The 22,949-nt window shown below is 35.3% G+C and overlaps 2 protein-coding genes across 2 annotated transcripts; both read right to left on the reverse strand.

Annotated features, from left to right (window-relative positions):
- Window positions 1-13,130: 13,130 nt before the first annotated feature.
- Window positions 13,131-17,099, reverse strand: LOC131654807 (probable rhamnogalacturonate lyase B). The gene is made up of 12 exons (XM_058924737.1): window positions 16,874-17,099; window positions 16,671-16,792; window positions 16,349-16,408; window positions 16,010-16,249; window positions 15,611-15,923; window positions 15,343-15,501; window positions 15,156-15,262; window positions 14,979-15,072; window positions 14,576-14,874; window positions 14,299-14,415; window positions 14,098-14,224; window positions 13,131-13,578 (listed from the first exon to the last, which is right to left on the reverse strand). The coding sequence occupies exons 1-12, from the start codon at window positions 16,913-16,915 to the stop codon at window positions 13,318-13,320; spliced, it is 1,941 nt and encodes a 646-aa protein (XP_058780720.1). The 5' UTR covers window positions 16,916-17,099; the 3' UTR covers window positions 13,131-13,317.
- Window positions 17,100-19,043: 1,944 nt separating this feature from the next.
- LOC131654808 (allene oxide synthase 1, chloroplastic-like) lies at window positions 19,044-20,897 on the reverse strand. Its single transcript, XM_058924738.1, has one exon. The coding sequence runs from the start codon at window positions 20,805-20,807 to the stop codon at window positions 19,101-19,103; it is 1,707 nt and encodes a 568-aa protein (XP_058780721.1). The 5' UTR covers window positions 20,808-20,897; the 3' UTR covers window positions 19,044-19,100.
- Between the last annotated feature and the right edge of the window lie 2,052 nt (window positions 20,898-22,949).

The raw sequence follows: 22,949 nt of genomic DNA on the forward strand, positions 1-22,949 counted from the left end.
TGCCTGCCACATTTGTTCACATGTCGCTATATGGTTTGGTAGTTACCAATTACCATATCACAAAATGGGGTTATTAGTGGTTACTCATTATATTATAGCATTTTGTCTTCATCATATTTATTAAAAAAAAAAATACTCTCTTTGTCTCAAAATAAAAATTGATGACTAAATGAATAAATATGAATTTTTATTTTTTTATAATAATTTTAAAAAATATATTATTATTATTATTATTATTATTATTATTATTATTATTATTATTATTATTGTTGTTATTATTATTATTATTTAGAAATATCTATCTAAATTGACAAATTTAAAATAGTAATGACAAATTATTGATGATGTATAGTTTGTCAAAAGTAGAATAGTAATATCAATTATTTTATTAGTATAGTAGTAATATTTCTACTAGTATAAATAACTCATTTAGTTCATGTAAATACACACTAATTTATTTTAAAAGACATAAGTGTTATCATTCTACTTTCTTTTTCATTTTCTCTTAGTTTGATATTATAATTACATTAGTAACTAATATTATCATATTGGTTCACAACATGTTATCATATTAGATTCAAATATATAATTTTTCTCAACACGTTATCAGCACGATTGTTTATATCAGAAATTTTTACTACATTAAGTATATATTTTATACTTACCTCTTTATTATTATTATTATTATTATTATTATTATTATTATTATTGCTAATTTTTATATTTAATGGATGTTTAAAATTTCATATGCAATTGCTAACTTTTATATTTAGTGGATGCTAATACTCTCCATACGCATATACTAATTTTTATCATATGTGTTCATTTACCTTATATGTTATATCTTATAATTATCTCTATCACTTATAACGATTAGGTGATGTTTAACACACTTAAAATTTGGCTAGATATTTTTTTTCATTACTTAATCTTTTTCTTCTTTTTTTTTTTTCCTTTTTCCCAACAGTAATACAACAACCATTTTTTAAATTTACCTCTATAAATACTTCAACAATTTCATAACTTTCATATAATTCTCCACATATTTATCCATCTTCTTCAAATGGAGAAATTCATTTTATTCTTCATCACTCTACTTGTCATTATTTTGTTCATTATCGATATTGTTGAAGTATGCCTTAAAACTTTTGTTGATGAAGAGAAAGAAAATATGTTCCGAGATTGCAAAAAAATCAGTAAGCCGAAAAGTAATTTGGTCCAAACGATTTACGAGTATCGGGTTCGGTCGATTCGGTTCATTGATCTATTCATCAATGTTAGAATATTTTATATTATTTTGAAAAGGTTCAAGTACCACTTGCTTAAGGGGCCGACTTGAGATTGTTCTCCTAACAAAACAAAAACCTCACTCAGACCTTTTTGCTATTTTTACTTTTCCTTTTAAAATCTTTTCTTAAAAGATTACACATGAGTAATCATCATAGTAGAGATGTAATTATCCTATCCCCATGATATTGATTGATATGGTGTTGATTCTTTCCCATTTGAATGAACTAGTGGCATACTTGTTGATCTCTATCCAAGTTGGATTCATTCTTTCATTTGTGATGCAAAGATCCATCTGTCCTCGTGTTTATGGTTGATTAGTTGAGTTTTCTCCTTTAAGATGATAAAGTGTCTCTTTATTTAAAATCAATCAAAACAAACCATCATGTTTTCTTTGTGAGCAGAACTACCAATGCTCTGACTTCCCTATTGCACTCAATGGGGGTTTGTAGGTATAAGATGCGACGTCTTGCCGAATATAAATAAAAACCTAAAAAAATTATTTTCTCATCCCACCAATATTTTGCACACAACTCTTTATTTTAACACACATTTTTAAAATGGTTCCCATGAAGTACTATGGATGTGATTGATGTTAATACCTTCCCCTTGTATAATCAACCCCCATACTGTTTCCTCTTTGTTTTATTAGTTTTGTTTTAAAACTTCTTTGGGTTTTATTCGGTCTTATCCCATTCCTTTGGAAACAATAAAGATCGGTGACGACTCTTGCTTTATTTTTTAGTTAAGTTAATCAATAGTTTAATCTTAATTTTCTTCACGCGACACTCCCGCCACTGTAAAGAAATTTAGAAGCTTTCTTGATCATGCTAGATTTTATTTCTGATTCATCAGAGACTTCTCTAAAATCTCTAAACCATTAACATAATTGCTTTTGAAGGACGTTGAATTAATATTCAATGAACTATGTCTTGAATCTTTTTAGAAATTAAAAGAAGCATTGATCTTCGCACCAATTATACAACATCATTATTGGAGTATCCTCTTTGAGATCATGTGCAACACCAACAATTTCATTATAGGTGATGCTTTGGGACAAAGAAAAGATAAGAAATTTCATGTTATATACTATGCGAGCAGGACCTTAGATGAAACACATATCATTTACATAACCATGAAAAAAGATCTTAGTTGTAATATACGTCATTGATAAACTTCGTTCTTATCTGATAGGATAAAAATTATAATATATACATATCATTAAGAGATTAAGTATCTCTTGGACAAAAAGGATGCTAAACTAAGAATAATTTGTTGCTGGAATTCGATTTAATGATCCAGGATAAAAAGCGAACTCGAGAATGTAGTTGTGAGTCATCTATCGAGGATTACTGCTATTGGAAGAATTTTTTCCATATAAAAACTATTAGACCTAATCCATAAGGAAACACCTTGTTATGCATAACTCACTAATTAGTTGGTAATTGTGGTGTACCCCAGACATGAATCATCAGCAGAAGAAATTCTTTTCAGACATGTAACATTACTACCAGGATAGACCTTTTCTCTTTAAGAGAATGGATGATGGGATATTCCAAAGGTGCATTCCTGAAGAGGAAATATAGAGCATAATGACCCATTACCACGTTTCTTCCTATGGAGATCATACAAGCACATCAAAAACGGATGCAAAAATATTGTAGGCTAGTCTGTATTGACCAAGTCTCTTTAAGGATGTATATTTATATGTTAAAAAATGTCACCAATGTCAACGCACTGATAATTTGAAAAAGGAACGAGATGTCGTAAGATAATATCCTGGAAGTGGAGATATTTTTATGTTAGAGGGTGGTGATTTCATGGGGCAATTTCTCTCGTTTTGGGAAACAAATACATACTCATGGTGATGGACTACACATCTAAGGGATCGAGGGCATTGTTTCTCCTACTAACCACACCCATGCTTATCCACTTTGGCATACCAAGAATAGTTCGGTGATGGAGGTTCCCACTTCATTGCTAGGCGGTTTGAGATCCTATTAAATAAGTTTGGAGTGAACACTGTAACACCCCTCTAAATAACCTGCGGCAATTAAACAAATTATTAAATCAGAGTAACATGTAGAGAGGTATCACAATTCATAAATAACAAAAATACACGTCACATAAGTCATGCATCATTGGAACACCTGAAAATCATAACTCATTATCCAAACCATGTTCTACGCAGCGGAAAAATACCACATCAAGTCTACATTATTACTAAATGTATCAGACTTCAACCAAAACAGATAAATATAGATTTACAATGAAAACTACAAACAAACGTTCCCAGTGTTACAACTACCAGAGCATGACACCTGACGCTAACTAAAAACACTGACTCATGAGCTAATCCTCACCGAGTCGAACAACCGCTATCCTCAGTCTGAAAATGACAACATGTAAGGGTGAGTCTCGTCATAATTAACAAATGTTATAAGGTTATAAAGCAATAACACGTCACAGTTGCATCATTCACCCAATTGTTTCATAAACAGACAATCAAAACAAAACAAATAACAACCAACGCATCATCAGCATTTACAACACTGGAATACCTCCAATCATGTCATAAATCATGCATATGAATGAACTGACACTATGCATATGGTACCAACGTCATCCAATGGTAATAACCCATGACCGATCTATCATCATCCAGATACGGCCCTGCCAGCACAGATTCCACACAATGGGAATCATGCCCTTCACTGATCCAACACTTCCCTTATGGATACAGTATCAACAATGCACATGAATGAATGCAACATATATAACATACTTATATCATTATCATCATCATCCTCAATAATCATCATCATTCAAGTATGTTCATATATATTAACATCATTCAACCACAATTCTATCATCATCATGTCGAAAACATGCACATATTTGCTACAATCATCATCATCATCAAGAAATAGCAACATATATTATCATCATTCTAAAACTAGTCAAATCATCATCACATAGATCGTTTAATAAGGTTCATTTAGCCCAAAACGGCGCATCAAATGAACCAACGGTTAGAAAGTTATGCCTCTTTGAACTTTCTTAAAATATCACAAAACATCAACAGCACGCGGCGCCATCACACATTCGCGGCGCGGAACGAATCGAAACAACGCCTTCGCGGCGCGGCCACATGTTCGCGGCGCGGAACGAATCGGAACAACGCCTTCGCGGCGCGGTCACCTGTTCGCGGCGCGTACTGAACGCAACAAGACTTCCTGACCTTCTGCCTTCAGGTTCGCGGCGTCTCCCCTATGTACGCGGCGCGAACCGCGATTCTAAAAACCCCAATCTGCAGAAAAAAACAGCATTCCATGTATCCCAAACACCCCAACACATACCAGTGCGAACATGGAGAATTAGAATGCACAAACAACACAAATTACGTCTCGTAATGCACCAAATATACATCAATTGAGATTATAACAACACATACATCATAGATTCAAACACAGGGGTCAAATATCATACAATTGACACAATCCCTAAACCTATCATATGACTCAATTGATCCGAATTCTACATCTATTCAGCATTACCAACCCCTAACCCGATAATAGATGATAATCAGACAAGTCCCCCTTACCTTAGATAATTCTGGATTCTTGGTCTCTCCCTCTATCGTTCTCCTTCACGTTCTTCGTTCTTCAGACTTCTTTCTTTCACGCTCTTTCTTTTTCCCAATTCCAATGTTTATGAAATAATAAAATTAGAAAAAGGTTTTTCAGAATTACCCCCCCTTCTTCCTCTATTTCCACATATGGCCCAAAAGCCAAAACCTCATTTATTCATTATTTCCACAATTTCTTTAATAATTCTAATTATTAATTCAATAATAAAATTAAATTAATATTAAAATTATACGGGCGTTACAACTCTCCCCCACTAAAAGAGTTTTCGTCCTCGAAAACATACCTCAAGCAAAGAGCTCCGGATAGGAATCTTTCATCTGGCTTTCTAGCTCCCAGGTAACATTCCCTTCAGCTGGTCCTCCCCAAGCTACTCTGACTAAAGCTATTTCCTTGCCACGCAATTGCTTCATCCTTCTATCTTCAATCCTCACAGGCAATGTTTCAACCGTTAAGTTGTCTTTTACCTGTACATCGTCTACTTGGATCACATGGGACGGATCTGAAATGTACTTCCTCAATTGAGACACATGAAACACGTCGTGCAAGTTTGCAAGCATCGGCGACAAAGCGACACGATATGCCAATTCTCCCACCTTTTCAGAAATTTGGAACGGTCCAATAAAACGCGGAGTCAACTTCCTTGACTTCAATGCCCGACCAATTCCTGTCATAGGAGTAACTCTCATAAACACATGATCTCCCTCTTGAAACTCAAGTGTCTTCCTTCTTTTATCATAGTAACTCTTCTGACGACTCTGAGAAGCTCTCATCTTCTCCTGAATCATCTTAATCTTCTCCGTAGTCTGTTGTACAATTTCTGGCCCAATCACAGCACTCTCACCAGATTCATACCAACACAACGGCGTCCTACATCTCCTACCATACAAAGCCTCAAACGGAGCCATACCAATACTCGAATGATAACTATTGTTGTAAGTAAACTCGATCAAAGGCAGATAGCTATCCCAAGTACCTCCTTTTTCCAGCACACAAGCACGTAACAAATCTTCTAACGACTGTATTGTCCTCTCCGTCTGTCCATCCGTCTGCGGATGATAAGCAGAACTCAACCTCAGTTTAGTACCTAAAGCCTTCTGCAAACCTTCCCAGAACTTAGACGTAAACCTCGGATCTCTGTCTGACACGATACTTGAAGGAATACCATGAAGACTAACTATCTTCTCGATATACAACTGAGCTAGCTTCTCCATCGGATAATCCATCCTCACCGGTATAAAATGTGCAGATTTCGTCAACCTGTCTACCACGACCCAGATAGCTTCACAATTCTTGCCAGTCCTCGGCAAACCCGACACAAAATCCATTGATATGCTATCCCACTTCCACTCAGGGATAAACATCGGTTGCATAAACCCAGACGGTTTCTGATGCTCAATCTTTGACTTCTGGCAAATTAAACAAGAGTACACAAACTCGGCAATTTCTTTCTTCATTCTCGGCCACCAAAACAACTTTTTCAAATCATGATACATCTTGGTAGCACCAGGATGAATACTCAACCCCTACGGTGTCCTTCTTCTAAAATACGTTTCCGGAGTTCAACAATATCAGGGACACACACTCGATCACCAAACCTCAGTATACCATTTTCATCAATTCTGAATTCACCACCCTTGCCTTGATTAATCAAAGTCAACTTATCTATTAACTCAACATCATCTTTCTGACCCTCTCTGATCTCTTCAAGAATGCCACTAGTCAACTTCAACATACCCAATTTGACACTAGTAGGAGTACCTTCACATACCAAACTCAAGTCTCTGAATTGTTCAATCAAATCCAATTCCTTCACCATTAGCATAGACATATGCAAGGTTTTCCTACTCAATGCATCAGCAACAACGTTTGCCTTACCCGGATGGTAATTCAAACCAAAATCATAATCTTTCAGGAATTCTAACCATCTTCTCTGCCTCATATTCAACTCTTTCTGGTCAAAGAGATACTTCAGGCTCTTATGATCACTGAATACCTCAAATCTCGAACCATACAAATAGTGTCGCCACAACTTCAAAACAAACACTACAGCTGCCAACTCCAAATCATGAGTCGGATAATTCCTCTCATGTACTTTAAGTTGTCTCGACGCATAAGCAACTACTTGCTGATTTTGCATTAACACACCACCTAAACCCATTAGTGATGCGTCACAATAAACCACAAATGATTCTGTCGGACTTGGCAAAATCAAGATAGGAGCACTAGTCAATCTCCTCTTGAGCTCTTGGAATCCTTCTTCACACTTTGCATCCCAAATAAAGGCTTGTCCCTTCCTGGTCAGTTTAGTTAACGGCAATGCTAACTTTGTAAATCCTTCAATAAACTTCCTGTAATAATCTGCAAGGCCAAGAAAACTACGAATCTCTGATACTGACTTCGGAGCTTCCCACTGAGACACGGCTTCTATCTTTGTAGGATCAACAGCAATACCATTCTTAGAAATCACATGTCCAAGAAAACTAACTTCTTCTAACCAGAATTCACACTTCGACAGTTTGGCAAAAAGTTGCTTCTCCTTCAACAGTTCTAACACAGTTCTGAGGTGTTCGGCATGTTCTTCCTCATTCTTAGAATATATCAGGATATCGTCGATAAATACCACCACAAACTTGTCGAGATAAGGATGAAATATTCTGTTCATATACTCCATAAAAACACCAGGTGCATTAGTAACTCCAAACGGCATTACAGAATACTCATAATGTCCATACCTTGTTCTAAAAGCAGTCTTCTGAATGTCATCATCTTTCACACGTATCTGGTGATACCCAGACCTCAAATCAATTTTACTAAATACCCGCGCTCCAACCAACTGATCCATCAAATCATCAATCCTCGGCAATGGATACCGATTCTTGATAGTAACCTTGTTCAATTGTCTGTAATCTACGCACAGCCTCATCGAACCCTCTTTCTTCTTTACTAGTAACACAGGCGCACCCCACGGAGAAACACTAGGACGAATAAATTTCTTCTCCAGCAATTCTTCTAACTGCTTCTTCAGTTCGGCTAGCTCAGACGGCGACATACGGTACGGTGCCATCGACACTGGACTGGTTCCCGGAATCAAATCAATAGAAAACTCCACTTCTCTTTCCGGTGGTAATTCATTTACATCTTCAGGAAAAACTTCTGGAAATTCACACACCACAGGTAATTCGCTACTAGCCACCTTTTCTTTCACATTCATCATTGCGAACAACATAAATACTGTTGCACCATCTCCGATAGCCTCATTCACCTGCCTAGCTGTCATTTCCAGATTATCAGCACAACCCTCTTCAGGAAAAATTACCGTCTTCTCAAAACAGTTGATATGAACACGGTTGAACTCCAACCAGTTCATTCCCAGGATTACATCAAGTTCTTTCAACGGAAGGCACACTAAGTCCATTCCGAATTCTCTACCAAAAATATCAATCGGACAATTCAAGCATGCAGACGAAGTAGTTACTGAACCCGACGCAGGAGTGTCAATAATCATACTTCCATTTATGTCAGATATCTCAAGATTTAACCTCGTAGCACAGTCCAAAGAAATAAAAGAATGAGTTGCTCCAGTATCAATAATCGCAACTAAAGGTGTGCCATGAATGAAACACGTACCTTTAATCAATCTGTCCTCTGGAGTAGTCTCTGACCCGGTCAAAGCAAAAACTTTTCCTCCCGATTGGTTCTTCTCTGGCTTAGGACAATTAGGACTGATGTGACCCTCTTCACCAAAGTTGTAACAAGTCACAACCCTCTTCTTACAATCAGCCGCGACATGACCCACTTCCTCACACTTGAAGCACTTCTTCTGGTTCAGCTTACACTCATTCCTACGATGTCCCATCTCACCACAATTGTAGCATCTGATACGAGCACTGGAATCTCCCCCACTGGGTTTCTTCCAATCAACAGGTTTACCTCTACCATATGGTTTACCTCTGTCCATAGGCTTCTTCCCCTTTCTGTCAACCAACTCGCGAGAGTGAGATGACTTCAGCTTGACGCTATCTTCCTCAAAAATCCTGCTACAATCCACCAGATCAACAAATCTCCGGATCCTCTGGTACCTGATACCCTGTTTGATCTCATCACGAAGGCCATTCTCAAACTTGACACATTTCGAGAATTCACTGGCTTCGTCGTTGTTGTAGTGCACATAGTACTTTGCCAGTTCCACAAACTTGGCAGCATACTCTGGTACAGTCATGTTACCTTGAACCAACTCCAAAAATTCCACTTCTTTTCTGCCCCTGACATCCTCAGGAAAATACCTCCTCAGAAACTCCCTTTTGAATATAGCCCAAGTAACCGCTGTACCGCCGGCATCCAGTTCAGCTTTTGTTGTCAACCACCAGTCATCAGCCTCCTCAGACAACATGTGGGTACCAAACCTCACCTTGAGATTCTCAGCACAATCTATGACTCGGAAAATCCTCTCGATCTCTTTGAGCCATTTCTGAGCACCCTCAGGATCGTGCGTGCCTTTGAACAATGGAGGATTGTTCCTCTGAAAATTCCCCAGTTGCCTGTCAGCACCAATCCCTGCTCCTACAGTCCCTCCTCCAAGCACACCAGCAATCATGCCCAGAGCCTCAGCAAGAGCATCATCGTTTCTTCCTCCTCTTCCAGCCATTTGTTCTGCTTAAATGCAACAATCCAGTCAGAACAAAGCATCGACAAATAACTCGTATTAGTCGTATACACAGGAAAACTGACACTGACACTAAGACTCTGGTCACAACGACCGACTATGCTCTGATACCACTATTGTAACACCCCTCTAAATAACCCGCGGCAATTAAACAAATTATTAAATCAGAGTAACATGTAGAGAGGTATCACAATTCATAAATAACAAAAATACACGTCACATAAGTCATGCATCATTGGAACACCTGAAAATCATAACTCATTATCCAAACCATGTTCTACGCAGCGGAAAAATACCACATCAAGTCTACATTATTACTAAATGTATCAGACTTCAACCAAAACAGATAAATATAGAGTTACAATCAAAACTACAAACAAACGTTCCCAGTGTTACAACTACCAGAGCATGACACCTGACGCTAACTAAAAACACTGACTCATGAGCTAATCCTCACCGAGTCGAACAGCTGCTATCCTCAGTCTGAAAATGACAACATGTAAGGGTGAGTCTCGTCATAATTAACAAATGTTATAAGGTTATAAAGCAATAACACGTCACAGTTGCATCATTCACCCAATTGTTTCATAAACAGACAATCAAAACAAAACAAATAACAACCAACGCATCATCAGCATTTACAACACTGGAATACCTCCAATCATGTCATAAATCATGCATATGAATGAACTGACACTATGCATGTGGTACCAACGTCATCCAATGGGAATAACCCATGACCGATCTATCATCATCCAGATACGGCCCTGCCAGCACAGATTCCACACAATGGGAATCATGCCCTTCACTGATCCAACACTTCCCTTATGGATACAGTATCAACAATGCACATGAATGAATGCAACATATATAACATACTTATATCATTATCATCATCATCCTCAATAATCATCATCATTCAAGTATGTTCATATATATTAACATCATTCAACCACAATTCTATCATCATCATGTCGAAAACATGCACATATTTGCTACAATCATCATCATCATCAAGAAATAGCAACATATATTATCACCATTCTAAAACCAGTCAAATCATCATCACATAGATCGTTTAATAAGGTTCATTTAGCCCAAAACGACGCATCAAATGAACCAACGGTTAGAAAGTTACGCCTCTTTGAACTTTCTTAAAATATCACAAAACATCAACAGCACGCGGCGCCATCACACATTCGCGGCGCGGAACGAATCGAAACAACGCCTTCGCGGCGCGGCCACATGTTCGCGGCGCGGAACGAATCGGAACAACGCCTTCGCGGCGCGGTCACCTGTTCGTGGCGCGTACTGAACGCAACAAGACTTCCTGACCTTCTGCCTTCAGGTTCGCGGCGCCTCCCCTATGTACGCGGCGCGAACCGCGATTCTCAAAACCCCAATCTGCAGAAAAAAACAGCATTCCATGTATCCCAAACACCCCAACACATACCAGTGCGAACATGGAGAATTAGAATGCACAAACAACACAAATTACGTCTCGTAATGCACCAAATATACATCAATTGAGATTATAACAACACATACATCATAGATTCAAACACAGGGGTCAAATATCATACAATTGACACAATCCCTAAACCTATCATATGACTCAATTGATCCGAATTCTACATCTATTCAGAATTACCAACCCCTAACCCGATAATAGATGATAATCAGACAAGTCCCCCCTTACCTTAGATAATTCTGGATTCTTGGTCTCTCCCTCTATCGTTCTCCTTCACGTTCTTCGTTCTTCAGACTTCTTTCTTTCACGCTCTTTCTTTTTCCCAATTCCAATGTTTATGAAATAATAAAATTAGAAAAAGGTTTTTCAGAATTACCCCCCCTTCTTCCTCTATTTCCACATATGGCCCAAAAGCCAAAACCTCATTTATTCATTATTTCCACAATTTCTTTAATAATTCTAATTATTAATTCAATAATAAAATTAAATTAATATTAAAATTATACGGGCGTTACAAACACAAAGTTGCTACTCCATATCATCCATAAACTAGTGATCAAGTGGAAGTATACAATCGGGAAATGAATAATATTATAGAAAAAGTGCTTCTTTCTCTATAAAGGATTTGGCCTTAAAATTGGATGATGCATTCTGGACCTACAGAACAACGTACAAAATGCCAATTGAAATAACTTCATATAAAAAAAACTAAAAGGAAACTGGAGCTAAACGAACCAGAGGAGTTAAGATTGGATGTGTATGAGAATGCCAAGTTATACAAAAAATTTACAAAAATATTCAATGAATGAGAGCTAGTTGTATAGTTCAGTCCTAGATTAAAACTATTTTTTTTGGAAAACTCGTCTCTAGGTGGTATGGACCGTTTGAAGTAAAGAGAGTAATGTCATTTGAAATTGTTTAAGTTTGAAACCAAACCATTGACGCTTGTGAATGGTCAAAGAATCAAATTCTAAAATAAAGAATCAAATTAATAAATAAATAAATAAATAAAAGTAAATAGATTAATAATTTGATCTATATTTAAATAGATTAATGAAAAAAAACCTATGTTCAACTTTTTTTCATAAATTGTGTTAGATAAATATTCTTTATTTTGATACTTGATTTGACATTTTAAAGGAGCTGACCGCATAAAATATTATATTTTTGTTCTAATTATTGATAATTATAAAAAAATTAAATTAATGTAGAATAATATGTATAAATTACTAAAATGGTTAATACATTCATAAATTAACTTAAAGTTCAAAATGTAATATAATAAAAACAAGAGAAAATGGGTGATGTACTGACAGAGTAAAAAAAAATTACACTGTCAACCAATCACGACTATGAATTAGGACAAATCAGACTATAATTTTAAAAAAATTTATATGACATGGAAAAACGATTTGTTTCTATTGAATGACAATGTAAAACTTTTTTACACTCACAGTGCACTACCATTAACTTCTAAAAACAATAGTTTTCAGATGTATTACAATAAACCGGTCTATAGACATAATAGACTTTCTTTATGGCACATGATCTAACATTTTTATTAGATAAACTTTTTTTTAAAATTTTCTCAATCTAAAAAAATGCTTATTCGGACCTACGCATGTATAAGATAGATCGTAAGTTTATATTTATCGGTTTAATCTATTCTCGATCTTATTCCTAGTAAGTATGCGCGTAAGTTTATAAGATAGACCAAGTCTCTTTAAGGATGTATATTTATGTGAAATAGTAATGCTTTGAAGCAATTATTCATTCCATTAATAAAAAATCGGGGATTTAAATTGAATTAGAATATCTTTATGTCAAAATAATTTGGAGTTGACAATATCATTAATGTGAATTGATAAGAAAAACATAAGCAGAAAATTATTAAAAAAAACTATAACAAAAGATAATTCATAAAATAACTATTAGAGTTATATGATTAAATCCCAAATAGCTAGATATCCTAAGAGTGAATATGTTAGAAAGTATTGCAATTTGTCTAACCATCAAATATTCAAATTATAGATACATAATGATAGATGACATGGTTCACTTGTCACATTTTCCCCCAAAATAAACACCAGTTATTTTCCATTTGTAATCTTTGATAATTGCCTTACAATACAAGAAACCTTACAATCAAATAAAACAAAAATTTCTAAGTTCTTTCATAAGCACCACTCTTTATTTTCCTATTTCTTTGAATTTAATTTAACATTATAGTAAAATAAAAAAGTTTCTCAAATTTTCTTATTGAAGCTAGAGCTTGCAGGACCTTCCAAACGAATATAATCATACATAATGGCTTGAAAAGGGCCATTGCTTCTTGTTTGTGTCAAAAAGATGGTATTGTTTTCTCCTTCAACAAGTAAAGAACCTTTTATGTCAATATTATAAAGCCAATAAAGTCCATGAATTCCATGTCTAGCAATTGAGTTATCCCTTCCTATCAACCCACTTGAAAATATAGGGCGATTTGCTTTCGGGTCATTAACTCGTACCTGAATTTACAAACAAAGTATTTATCAAACATACGATAAGTTTAAAAACCTTGATTACTTAACATTTGTTTAGATATACGTTTTCTGACCGTCTCCGCACGATTCCTCACATTCTCACCGTATAAATTAGAGTCACTATTTGTAAATCCAGCTTCAACGCAAGTTTCATCGTGACTTTGGATCTTTTCACCGCATATCCAAACATTTGCTTAGTAGTATTAACATTAGAAATTAAACTTCTAGTTACACCTCTCATCATCCTAATTACACTCCCGTACATTATTCAATTAGCAAAATGGCTAAAGCGTAGGCACAAATCTAATTTAAATACGATTATGCAAATTTAGTTCAAGTACATTATACAGTATTTTAAAATTTTAAACATCAAGTCGAAGATAACTGAATCAGTTTGAGTTTCTTAGAGCCTAAGAGAGGGTGTAACTTAGAATTAAGAGGTGAAATTAGAAGTTTTCTTAATTAATATTAATCCAATACGCTAAATAAATTTTGAAATTTTACCTGAAGTTCCGAAAATGTAGCTGATGCCAAAGCGATTCGAAGTTTATAACTTTCTTTTTTGTTCACATTATCAAGATTAAACTTGATTTGCCAAGTGGTTCCTTGGTATGTACTATCTTCTTTCTTCCTACAATTGAGGAGAAAAAAATAAATATAACGTAAGGAAGATAGTTAGTTGGTAATGCAAAACTACTATGTTACCTTGTCACTTGAGCAAAGAACCAATCTTTGGTGTAGTCACTAACACCAATAGTGTAGATCAAATCTTTTTCAGGGTATAGTTCTGCATATCTCTCCCATATCCCATATTGCCTAAACCTGCATAGATATTACTATGAAATACTCAGACACGTCTTCAATCTGAAGTGTCACTGCTACATTCAAAACTTATTTCGAAACAATCATAGGTTACATGTTTAATCAATAACAATCATATGACAAATATTTAACTTGAAATGCATAAAAAAGCTATACTAACTTATCAGGATGATCGACATATAGTTTGTTGATATATTTTGGATTTGGATCAGGAACATAGAACTCAGCAGCCGAGCGATCAGGGATGCCTATTTCCCACAATGTTGGTCCATTTCTTGGTGGCTCATAAACAAGATCACCAACATCTATATCAGAACCTTCTGTTATGGTGATTACTACATCATTCTTATAATCACCAATAAAACCAGGTACCCATGCATAAAGATTATAGTCGCCCGCACGAATATTGCCAATGGAGAAATAACCATCATCATCCGCTTGAGTCCAAAACTGATAATTCTGATCACATTTTGATTTAAATACAAGTTAGCTTATAGTTTTTTTTACATGCATACATTATAGAACAAACAATTTGATAATTTCATTTTTCAAAAGTAACCTACCTTGCATTCTCTTTGCCAAGATCCTACATCTCCTGGTGTAGCCAAGCCAACATAAGCATATTTTGCTGATAAATAATCATCATCATCTATATACCTATATGTTTTATCGATCAAAAATCTAATTAGTCGTATTTACTTATTTTGATCCCTTAACAATAATGATTACTAAAAACGCACCTCTCTTTAACCATTAATCTGCCACTAACGTTACCACGTTCGTCCCATTTTGGAAAATCATCTGATTCAGGAAAATTGTAGGGCCAACTTTGAACTTCAACTAACATCTGAAAGTTTTATAATTTTGTTATTGTTTTAGAAAATATAGATATATACTTAAGATAATATGTACATATATAAATTGAACCTGAAGTTTAGCATCATCCCATAGCTTAATTGGGTCATAATCTTCATAATATGGAGAATTGACATAGATAAAAACTGGACCAAAAACTTTTTTCCATGCCTCATTTGCTTTGAACTTTGGCACTAAATCCTCTCCGCTATAATGAGCACTGAGAAACACCTGATTACATTATTTAGACAAAGGGATATAAAATCATACTGAAGTATGATCCAAATTGCACTACGAACACCTTTAATATTATCAGACTATAATATGATTAAACACTTACGGCAAGCGTGGTAGGTCCCACGTGAGAAGTTAAGTTTTGTTTAACAGGTCCACCCGATCGAAACTCATTACTAGGTGTAATGAGCCAGAATCCAACAGCAGGATCCTTGCAAATCCATCCATGAACTTGACTATCTTTGTTGTCACATGAATATTGGTACTTATCATCCACCTCTCCTTTAAGTTCTGGTTCTATAGGATCGACGAGTAGAACTGCTTCTGGATAGGCAAGTGGTTGGCCTCTTGGTGGTATTCTGTCATCAGGAAGAGGCATATTTCTTTGTCTATTATCTGCCATTGCCATATAATGGAATCTGTCCACACCATCTAATTAGTTCCATCAACAACCTTAATAACTGTTTAAAAGAGCTTATAAAAAAAGTTAAGGCTAGTTATATACTTGTCTTTTCTAAGCTTGAAAGCAATTCTTGTTTCATCAAGATTAAAAGCAGGCCAATCCTCCAAGTGCTCATAAATTGCATAGGAGTAGAAGCCGGACGAACCACGAAGCATTATAAACCTTTTATCAATATTTAATGGAACCAACTTTCCCTCTAGGGAGGTATCCCAAGACCTAGAGAATGATAACTCAAGTTGATCTTCATCCTCCAATATAACTTTGAATGTGCTTCCCTTTATCCTGTCCTTATTAATCACAATTCAAAAGTGTTACTATAAGTCTACCTTTTTTAAATCATGTGAAAGTAATGAAATTGGCGAGAGAAGATAAGAGACATACACATCGAATTTTCCGGTGGTTCCTGTACTTGTTGGAGAGCTCCAAACAAGGTCCCAATACCTACATCAAAGGTTGCAAAACACATTTTTATTACATAAAAGTTACTTGATTTGTATAAAAGCCGTCTTTGAACGCATGCAAGACAGACTACCGTGCAAGACTCAAAATTTGTCACGATTATACCACAGTTAAATAAGACCTCATAAAATATCCGTCACGATTAAACTGTGGTTAAATATCAACCATGACTAATCTACATATGATCTCCAAAAACTTAAGACGACTTTGCATACATATGTATGATTTTGTAAAAGATATATACCCTCTATTAGATTCATCATTCAAGACTTCAAGCAAGTTGTCAATGCCATTATACTCAATTCCAGTCACAATTCCATCAGGATTTGATAAAGTGACTTTTAGTATGCCATTGTCCATCACCACCTACACAAGAATTAATGATGTCTTAGCAAAAAGTATTCACATGGATGGAAAAACACTCTAGAGATTTAAGATTTTAATTACATGATGATCTTGAATGGTGAGTTGCACCCCTAGTGCAGACATGGTGCTAGTACTTGCAGTGAACCAAGAGAAGTGTGCGATGAAAGTTTCACAGAATGGCTGAGAATTTATGTTCAATATATAATGAGAAGAAAGATAACATGGATTTTTATTTTATATGGTGCTAATGGAAGATTCTGAGATCAATGTTTAGATAAAAACAGTTTGTGTTTATGTGCTAATAGTTTAAGATCAATACTCTACAATCTGGCTACAGAAATTGGATAGTAATATACTTGAGGAGTTTCCTTGAACTAGAGAAAAAGCATTCTTTAAATCTCTTTACTTAGTCGTCACATTTGTTTGGTGTATTAGATAAAGGCTTCAGAGTCAAGAAACGGTAAATAGCTTTTCAAAATCAATGTATAACATGTATGAAAACTTTATTATAATCTCAACTATATTAAGCTTTAATAAATGTATGAATTGTGTTCTTTTTAAAGAATAGTGATATACTTGTATATGGAATGAAATGCTTAAAGTTAAATAAACTGATTTTACCAATACCGACCATATGGCTTGTGAAAGGGTTTTGTTGTGTTCACATTTCAAAATGATATGTGGTAGCAAAGAAGTCTAATACTAATAGTATAGTCAACAAAGTCCTCAAATAGCGAAGAAGAATTGGTTCATATACTAATAGCTGCAGAATTTAAAATAAGTGTTATATGGAATGTGAATTTTTAATACCCCACCGAGGTTCAAATACTAAGTGTCATAAAGATGATACCCTCCTTATTTAAAAAGGTGTGTATAAAACTAATGGTGGATGAATTGGTCTGACATAAACAACTTAAATATGAATTTGTCATAGGTTAGGTGTACATATGAAGTTCTTCTCATACAGTAGTGCAAGTCTCTTGTATGGTGGAGCGGGAGTGTGCTCGTAAGTTTAGCACTTCAAAGTACAATTTAGTGAGGTTAGAGAAATTTAACTTGCAAAAGTAAATGAAATTGTACATAATATGACGTGTGGACAAACTTATATTTGACGAGCGGTTAAAACCGCTCCATGTTGGCTCGACGTGGAATGTTGGAGACTGTCGAATTGGATCCAATGGCTGATGATAAGCAAGTAATTGGGATCTGGTGTGAGGTCCTATGGAAAAGGTCTACATGTTCATCGTTCTCTTGCAATGGTATTCTGGATTAGGCCTTTGGTGTTGGCCCAATCTTGTTGGGCTGTTTGCTCGACCCATAACAGTTTCCCTTAAGTTTTTGCTACCATGTAAGAAGCTAGGATTGTGATTGAAACTCTAAGACCGGCCTCAAGAGCAACCCTCTTTGTCGTCTCGATATTCCCAGGCAGGTCTCCATCTTGGAGGTGGGTTCAGAAACATGTTGAGTGAAAGCAGGTGACCTCGAGAACATGCGTATTAAATGTGATTCTCGTAATTCAAACGTTTCACATTGTAAGTTCTCATTTTGGCCCTAGGCTTCACTGAATAGAGGCAATGTCTTCAAAGCACTCAAGTGTTATTACAAGATCAAGGTCAGATTTGGACTGTTGGTTGAGCTTGCGTGCTTTCCTCGATCTTAGGTCACAGATCGTGGGATCGCCTACTGCTAATATATAAATGTCCAGCGGTGAATATGATCTTTTTTCGTCTTCCTCGGTTTCTAAGGGTGTGTTTGGTTCGAGGTAGATAGGGGAGGGGATATATTTCTAGAGAAATATATTTGGTTCAATTTTTAGGAGGGAAAGGGAGAGGAGCAAAATTTCTCCAAAGAACACTTTTTGCGTTCCTCCAAATTAGAGGGTTTTGGAGGGGGGAAGGAAATGTGAGATTTAATATTTAATAAATTAATATATTTACTAAAATATCCTCAATTTTAATTTAGTGTTTCAAAATTATTATTTTCTTTCGTGTTCCTGTTTCTTTTTTTTGTGATTATTCTCTATTGCTTCCACCAACTTATTATAATATGATAAATAATTATTCAGTTCAATGATTAAAATGAATGGCTCGATTATTTAACACCGATTCATTTTAGTTCCAGATCACTTTCGAATTATGGATTTTTTGAAAAGCAGATCATCATGCATATATGTAAACAACATTTAACTTGATTAATTGTGAAGCTATACATGACCAACTCATCTAATAGATTCCATTCAAAACCAAAAAAATGACAAAATAACATCCATCATGCATGAAAAGAAATATATGATAACAACAAAGTAAAACTAATAGGTTGCTCTCTTAAGAGAGCTAAAGGTAATAGCAGATCCTATCGGGGCCTTTTCAACATTAATCCCAAAAGTATCATATCTCAGAAACAACTCCACCACCAAAAGCCTAGAAAACAACACCACAAAATCCTTCCCAGCACACTGCTTATTCCCAACCGTCGGTTGTTCCGTTTCAGGACCATTCGACCATAGCACATGCTTCAACAGCTTCTCTCCCTCTTCACCAATAAACCTATCCGCAACAAACTCCTCTGCTCTATCAAATATCTTACTATCCTTCGTCGCAAACGGTTGAAAACCAAACAGCATTTCACCTTCCTTCACTTCAAACGCATTCTCATGATTCTCAATCACTAAATCATGCTTAGCTTTTCCGTATTGCAACGACACCGGTGGCTCAATTCTAAAGGACTCATAAACCACAGATTTCACCAACGGCATTTGCTCCAGGCCCGCCATCGTCACTTTACCGCCGTTCGATTTAACAACCGATCTAATCTCTCTCGCTAACTTAGCATGAAGATTAACCCCCGCTCGTCCAATCCACTTCAACATATTCGGAAACAAAATCTTCATTCCACCAAATGTATTAAAACAAGTTGCGAATATAAGATTATGAACCGCTTCTTCTTTAGAAACTCCGAGTCTAACCGCTTCAGCTAAGATTGATCCGGAAGATGCTTCGTAGAAAAAATCATAAAGTCTCTGGTAATCTTTCTTCACCAAAGCCGGTGGAAGACGAACCGTGTGAAGAAGTGGTTCTTCAATACACTTCGGAAGGCCTAAGGTAAGAATTGGACCGAGTTGAAGAAGAGTCCATTTCGTTACTATGCTTGGACCATCGGTTTTGAGACTTGTTTCGGAAGGATTAACTCCGAAAAATGCTTTTGAAAGGTAGTTAAAAGCTTCTTGATCGTTAACATCAGCGAAAACCGCTTTTCCGGATTTCTCAAGATCTTTCTCTAGAGTGTCGAAGAGTTTTGTGTAAGACGAACGAAACTCAGGAATGAAATGGGAGCTTCGGAATTTGAGGAGAAAGAAGAGAAATCGTTTGAGTTGATCGTGTTTTGGTTCGGAGGGGTCGAGGTAAGAGAGGATTCGGTAACCGCCGGTGAGTTCTAGGGATGGCATGAAAGTTCCGGTGAAGAGGTCTCGTTTTTCTATTTTGGAGTTGTCGAAGAGAATAGGGAAGGATTTTCCGTCGAGTAAAACGATGACGTTTGGGTTGGATGAAATGAAAGGGCCAGGTGGCATATTGGCGCGAAAAACGGTTGATTTGTATTTGTGGATTCGGGTGCGGAAGAATTTGTCACGACCTTCGTTGTAGAAATAGTCTAGACGGTCTTTGATGGGACCTACAAAAGGGAGGCCGTAATCTCCGGGAATTCTTCGGAGTGGGAGGTTTTTTGTTGTTTCTAATTGGGGTAATGGTTCTTGTTGAACTGGTGTCTGTGTCGTGTCAGTATCTGTGTCAGATGATACTGGTGTTGTTATTGGAGTTGTATCTGTGTCGGACACCGAGTTTGTTGTTATTGGACAAGTGTTTGTGTTGGATACAGATGCTTTTAATGGAGCAACTGAAAGTGGAGTGAAAGGGCATTTGGATATGGAGCAGCGAGTGTGGAATTTTGCAGTTCTTTTTGATCGAAATTCAGTTTGAAGGAAAGGGGAAGCGACAGAGGTAAGTGATGATGATGCCATTTTTGGATGAAAGGAAGGGAGAAGGGAAAGTGTTTGAATTTGTAGGTGTTTGGTATTGATTTGTATTGGATTAGAGGAGATTAAGGAGTGATTGTTTTGGAAGTTGTGTTTATAATGGGAGATGAATGTTGAAAGTTGAAAGTTGAAATTGAAGACCAACGTTGCAAAATTCAAATTGGTCAGAAATCAAAAAGTCAGTGTAGTGTGTAAAATGTGCACTTTGCCGTCCAGATATTCATTTTAGATTTTGCTATTATTAACTTTAGACGGTGAAGCATGTACTGCTCTCCTTCCACTATTATTAACCAAAACAATCATAAAATTTTGATCGTTATTATAAATGTTAGTTGAATTCAAAAAAATTTAATGTGTAGTAATTCATTAAATTTCATCAAAGAATATTTTACATGTTCTTAATTTTCTCTTTTAACTCCACATTATCCTCCATATCTCTATTATTTCTATTTTCTTTTTATTTATTTGTCTTATTTAAATAATAAAATCAAATTATTTTAATTAATAAAATAATTCTAATTTATTTTATCTTTCTCTTATTACTCTCCACACTCTACCATAAAGTCACACACCCCCTCTTTTCACATTTATTTAATCTTTCACACAAAAAATCTATGTGGAGAAAACCTCAAGGGTTTTGGATTAAAGGTCCAGAAAAAAATGTTTATTGACCGAAGAATGCTCTTTATGAGATGAAACAAGCACCAAAAGAATGGAATAACAATATTGACAATTATTTTTTGGACGAGAAGAGCAAGAGAATAAGCCTACTTTGAGTCTGTATGATAAAAATAGTAGTTGACTGATAAGCTACCTGATAGCTTATAGCTTATGACTGATGACTGATGACTTATAATTTATAACGGATGATCGAGACTGATATCTTATAAACTAATTAAAATGTTTGGTAAAATTAACGGTTCAATTAACTTATAAATGTAAAATGACATAAAAGATATTTAATATATAATTATTTTATTTTAAATTAAAATAAATTATAAGGGTTAAAAATGGATATTAATTAAAATAATAAGGATAAAAAAAATAATAAGTTATAAGACATAAGATAAAATGCTATTTAAAATAACTTCTGGAAAATAAGTTATAAGCTACTAAAATAAGCTATAAATTCGTGATGAAAAAACCGTTACCAAACGGATCTAAATTATCATATTAGCTTATAAGACATAAGACATAAGCTATAAGCTCGAAAATATGTCTTATCAAATAGAGCCTTTGTGTGTCAAACATATGGTATGGTTGATATTTTAATTGTTGTACTCAGTGTCTTAAAAATTGGATCAGACATCAAACCGGTGAGGGTACTGGGTCACTAATTTATTGATCGAACCACTGAGTCACTAGTCGAACCGCATGACTAAACCGGGTTAAACCGGATAACTCGGTTGAATAGACCGGTCGTTATAACAAAATTATATAGGTATAAAATCTGTCGAACCGGATGATTCAATCTCTACAAAATATAACTAGCACTTACATTTTTTTAAAATATCATATTATAAATAAATTCACAAGTTCATAATTTAAATTCAAATTTTACACATAGATATCACACACAATAAAATAGTACATAATTATAAAATATAATTACAAACAAAAGTTTAATCACAACATAATCTAATGGAATAATTTATAACAAAATAATTCAATTGTCTAGTAAATTTAATTTCAAAAAAAGAAAAATTGTTTCAATGTTGGGATCTCCTTCTTCAATGTCAAAATTATCGGTAACAAAATCAACCGCATCTGCAACAATTTTTTTATTTTTTTATTTTTATTTTTTATTTTTATTTTTCATTAAAATATTCAAAACGACGTTGTTTTAATTTTTTTTTTAAAGTTAAAAATGCATTTAAATCGCCGGTGCACAAAAATCGTTGATTTTCTCGATTTTAGCGATTTACACCAATTTTAACCGGTTCACACCGGTTCAATTACATTCTCGATCCAGCTATTGAACCAGACCAGTTTCTGATTCGACCGGTCCGATCCAGTTTTTAAAATACTGGTTGCACTGGGTGATTTAATCTTTATTGGAAATAAGATAAAGCTTATTGAAATTTTTAGAAGATAAATGATGGTGAGATATGGGATGAAATGATGAAT

Source organism: Vicia villosa, linkage group LG3 (assembly GCF_029867415.1).
Source record: "Vicia villosa cultivar HV-30 ecotype Madison, WI linkage group LG3, Vvil1.0, whole genome shotgun sequence".
NCBI lineage: Eukaryota > Viridiplantae > Streptophyta > Magnoliopsida > Fabales > Fabaceae > Vicia > Vicia villosa.

What these genes read in the sequence shown, in the direction of transcription:
- LOC131654807 (XM_058924737.1), bottom strand. Translation starts at nt 16,915, where the DNA reads ATGTCTGCACTAGGGGTGCAACTCACCATTCAAGATCATCAT. An exon ending in TGGGACCTACCACGCTTGCC is followed by an intron (nt 15,502 to 15,610) that starts GTAAGTGTTTAA and finishes TAATGTAATCAG; the next exon opens with GTGTTTCTCAGTGCTCATTA. An exon ending in TTCTTTGCTCAAGTGACAAG is followed by an intron (nt 14,225 to 14,298) that starts GTAACATAGTAG and finishes CCTCAATTGTAG; the next exon opens with GAAGAAAGAAGATAGTACAT.
- LOC131654808 (XM_058924738.1), bottom strand. Translation starts at nt 20,807, where the DNA reads ATGGCATCATCATCACTTACCTCTGTCGCTTCCCCTTTCCTTCAAACT.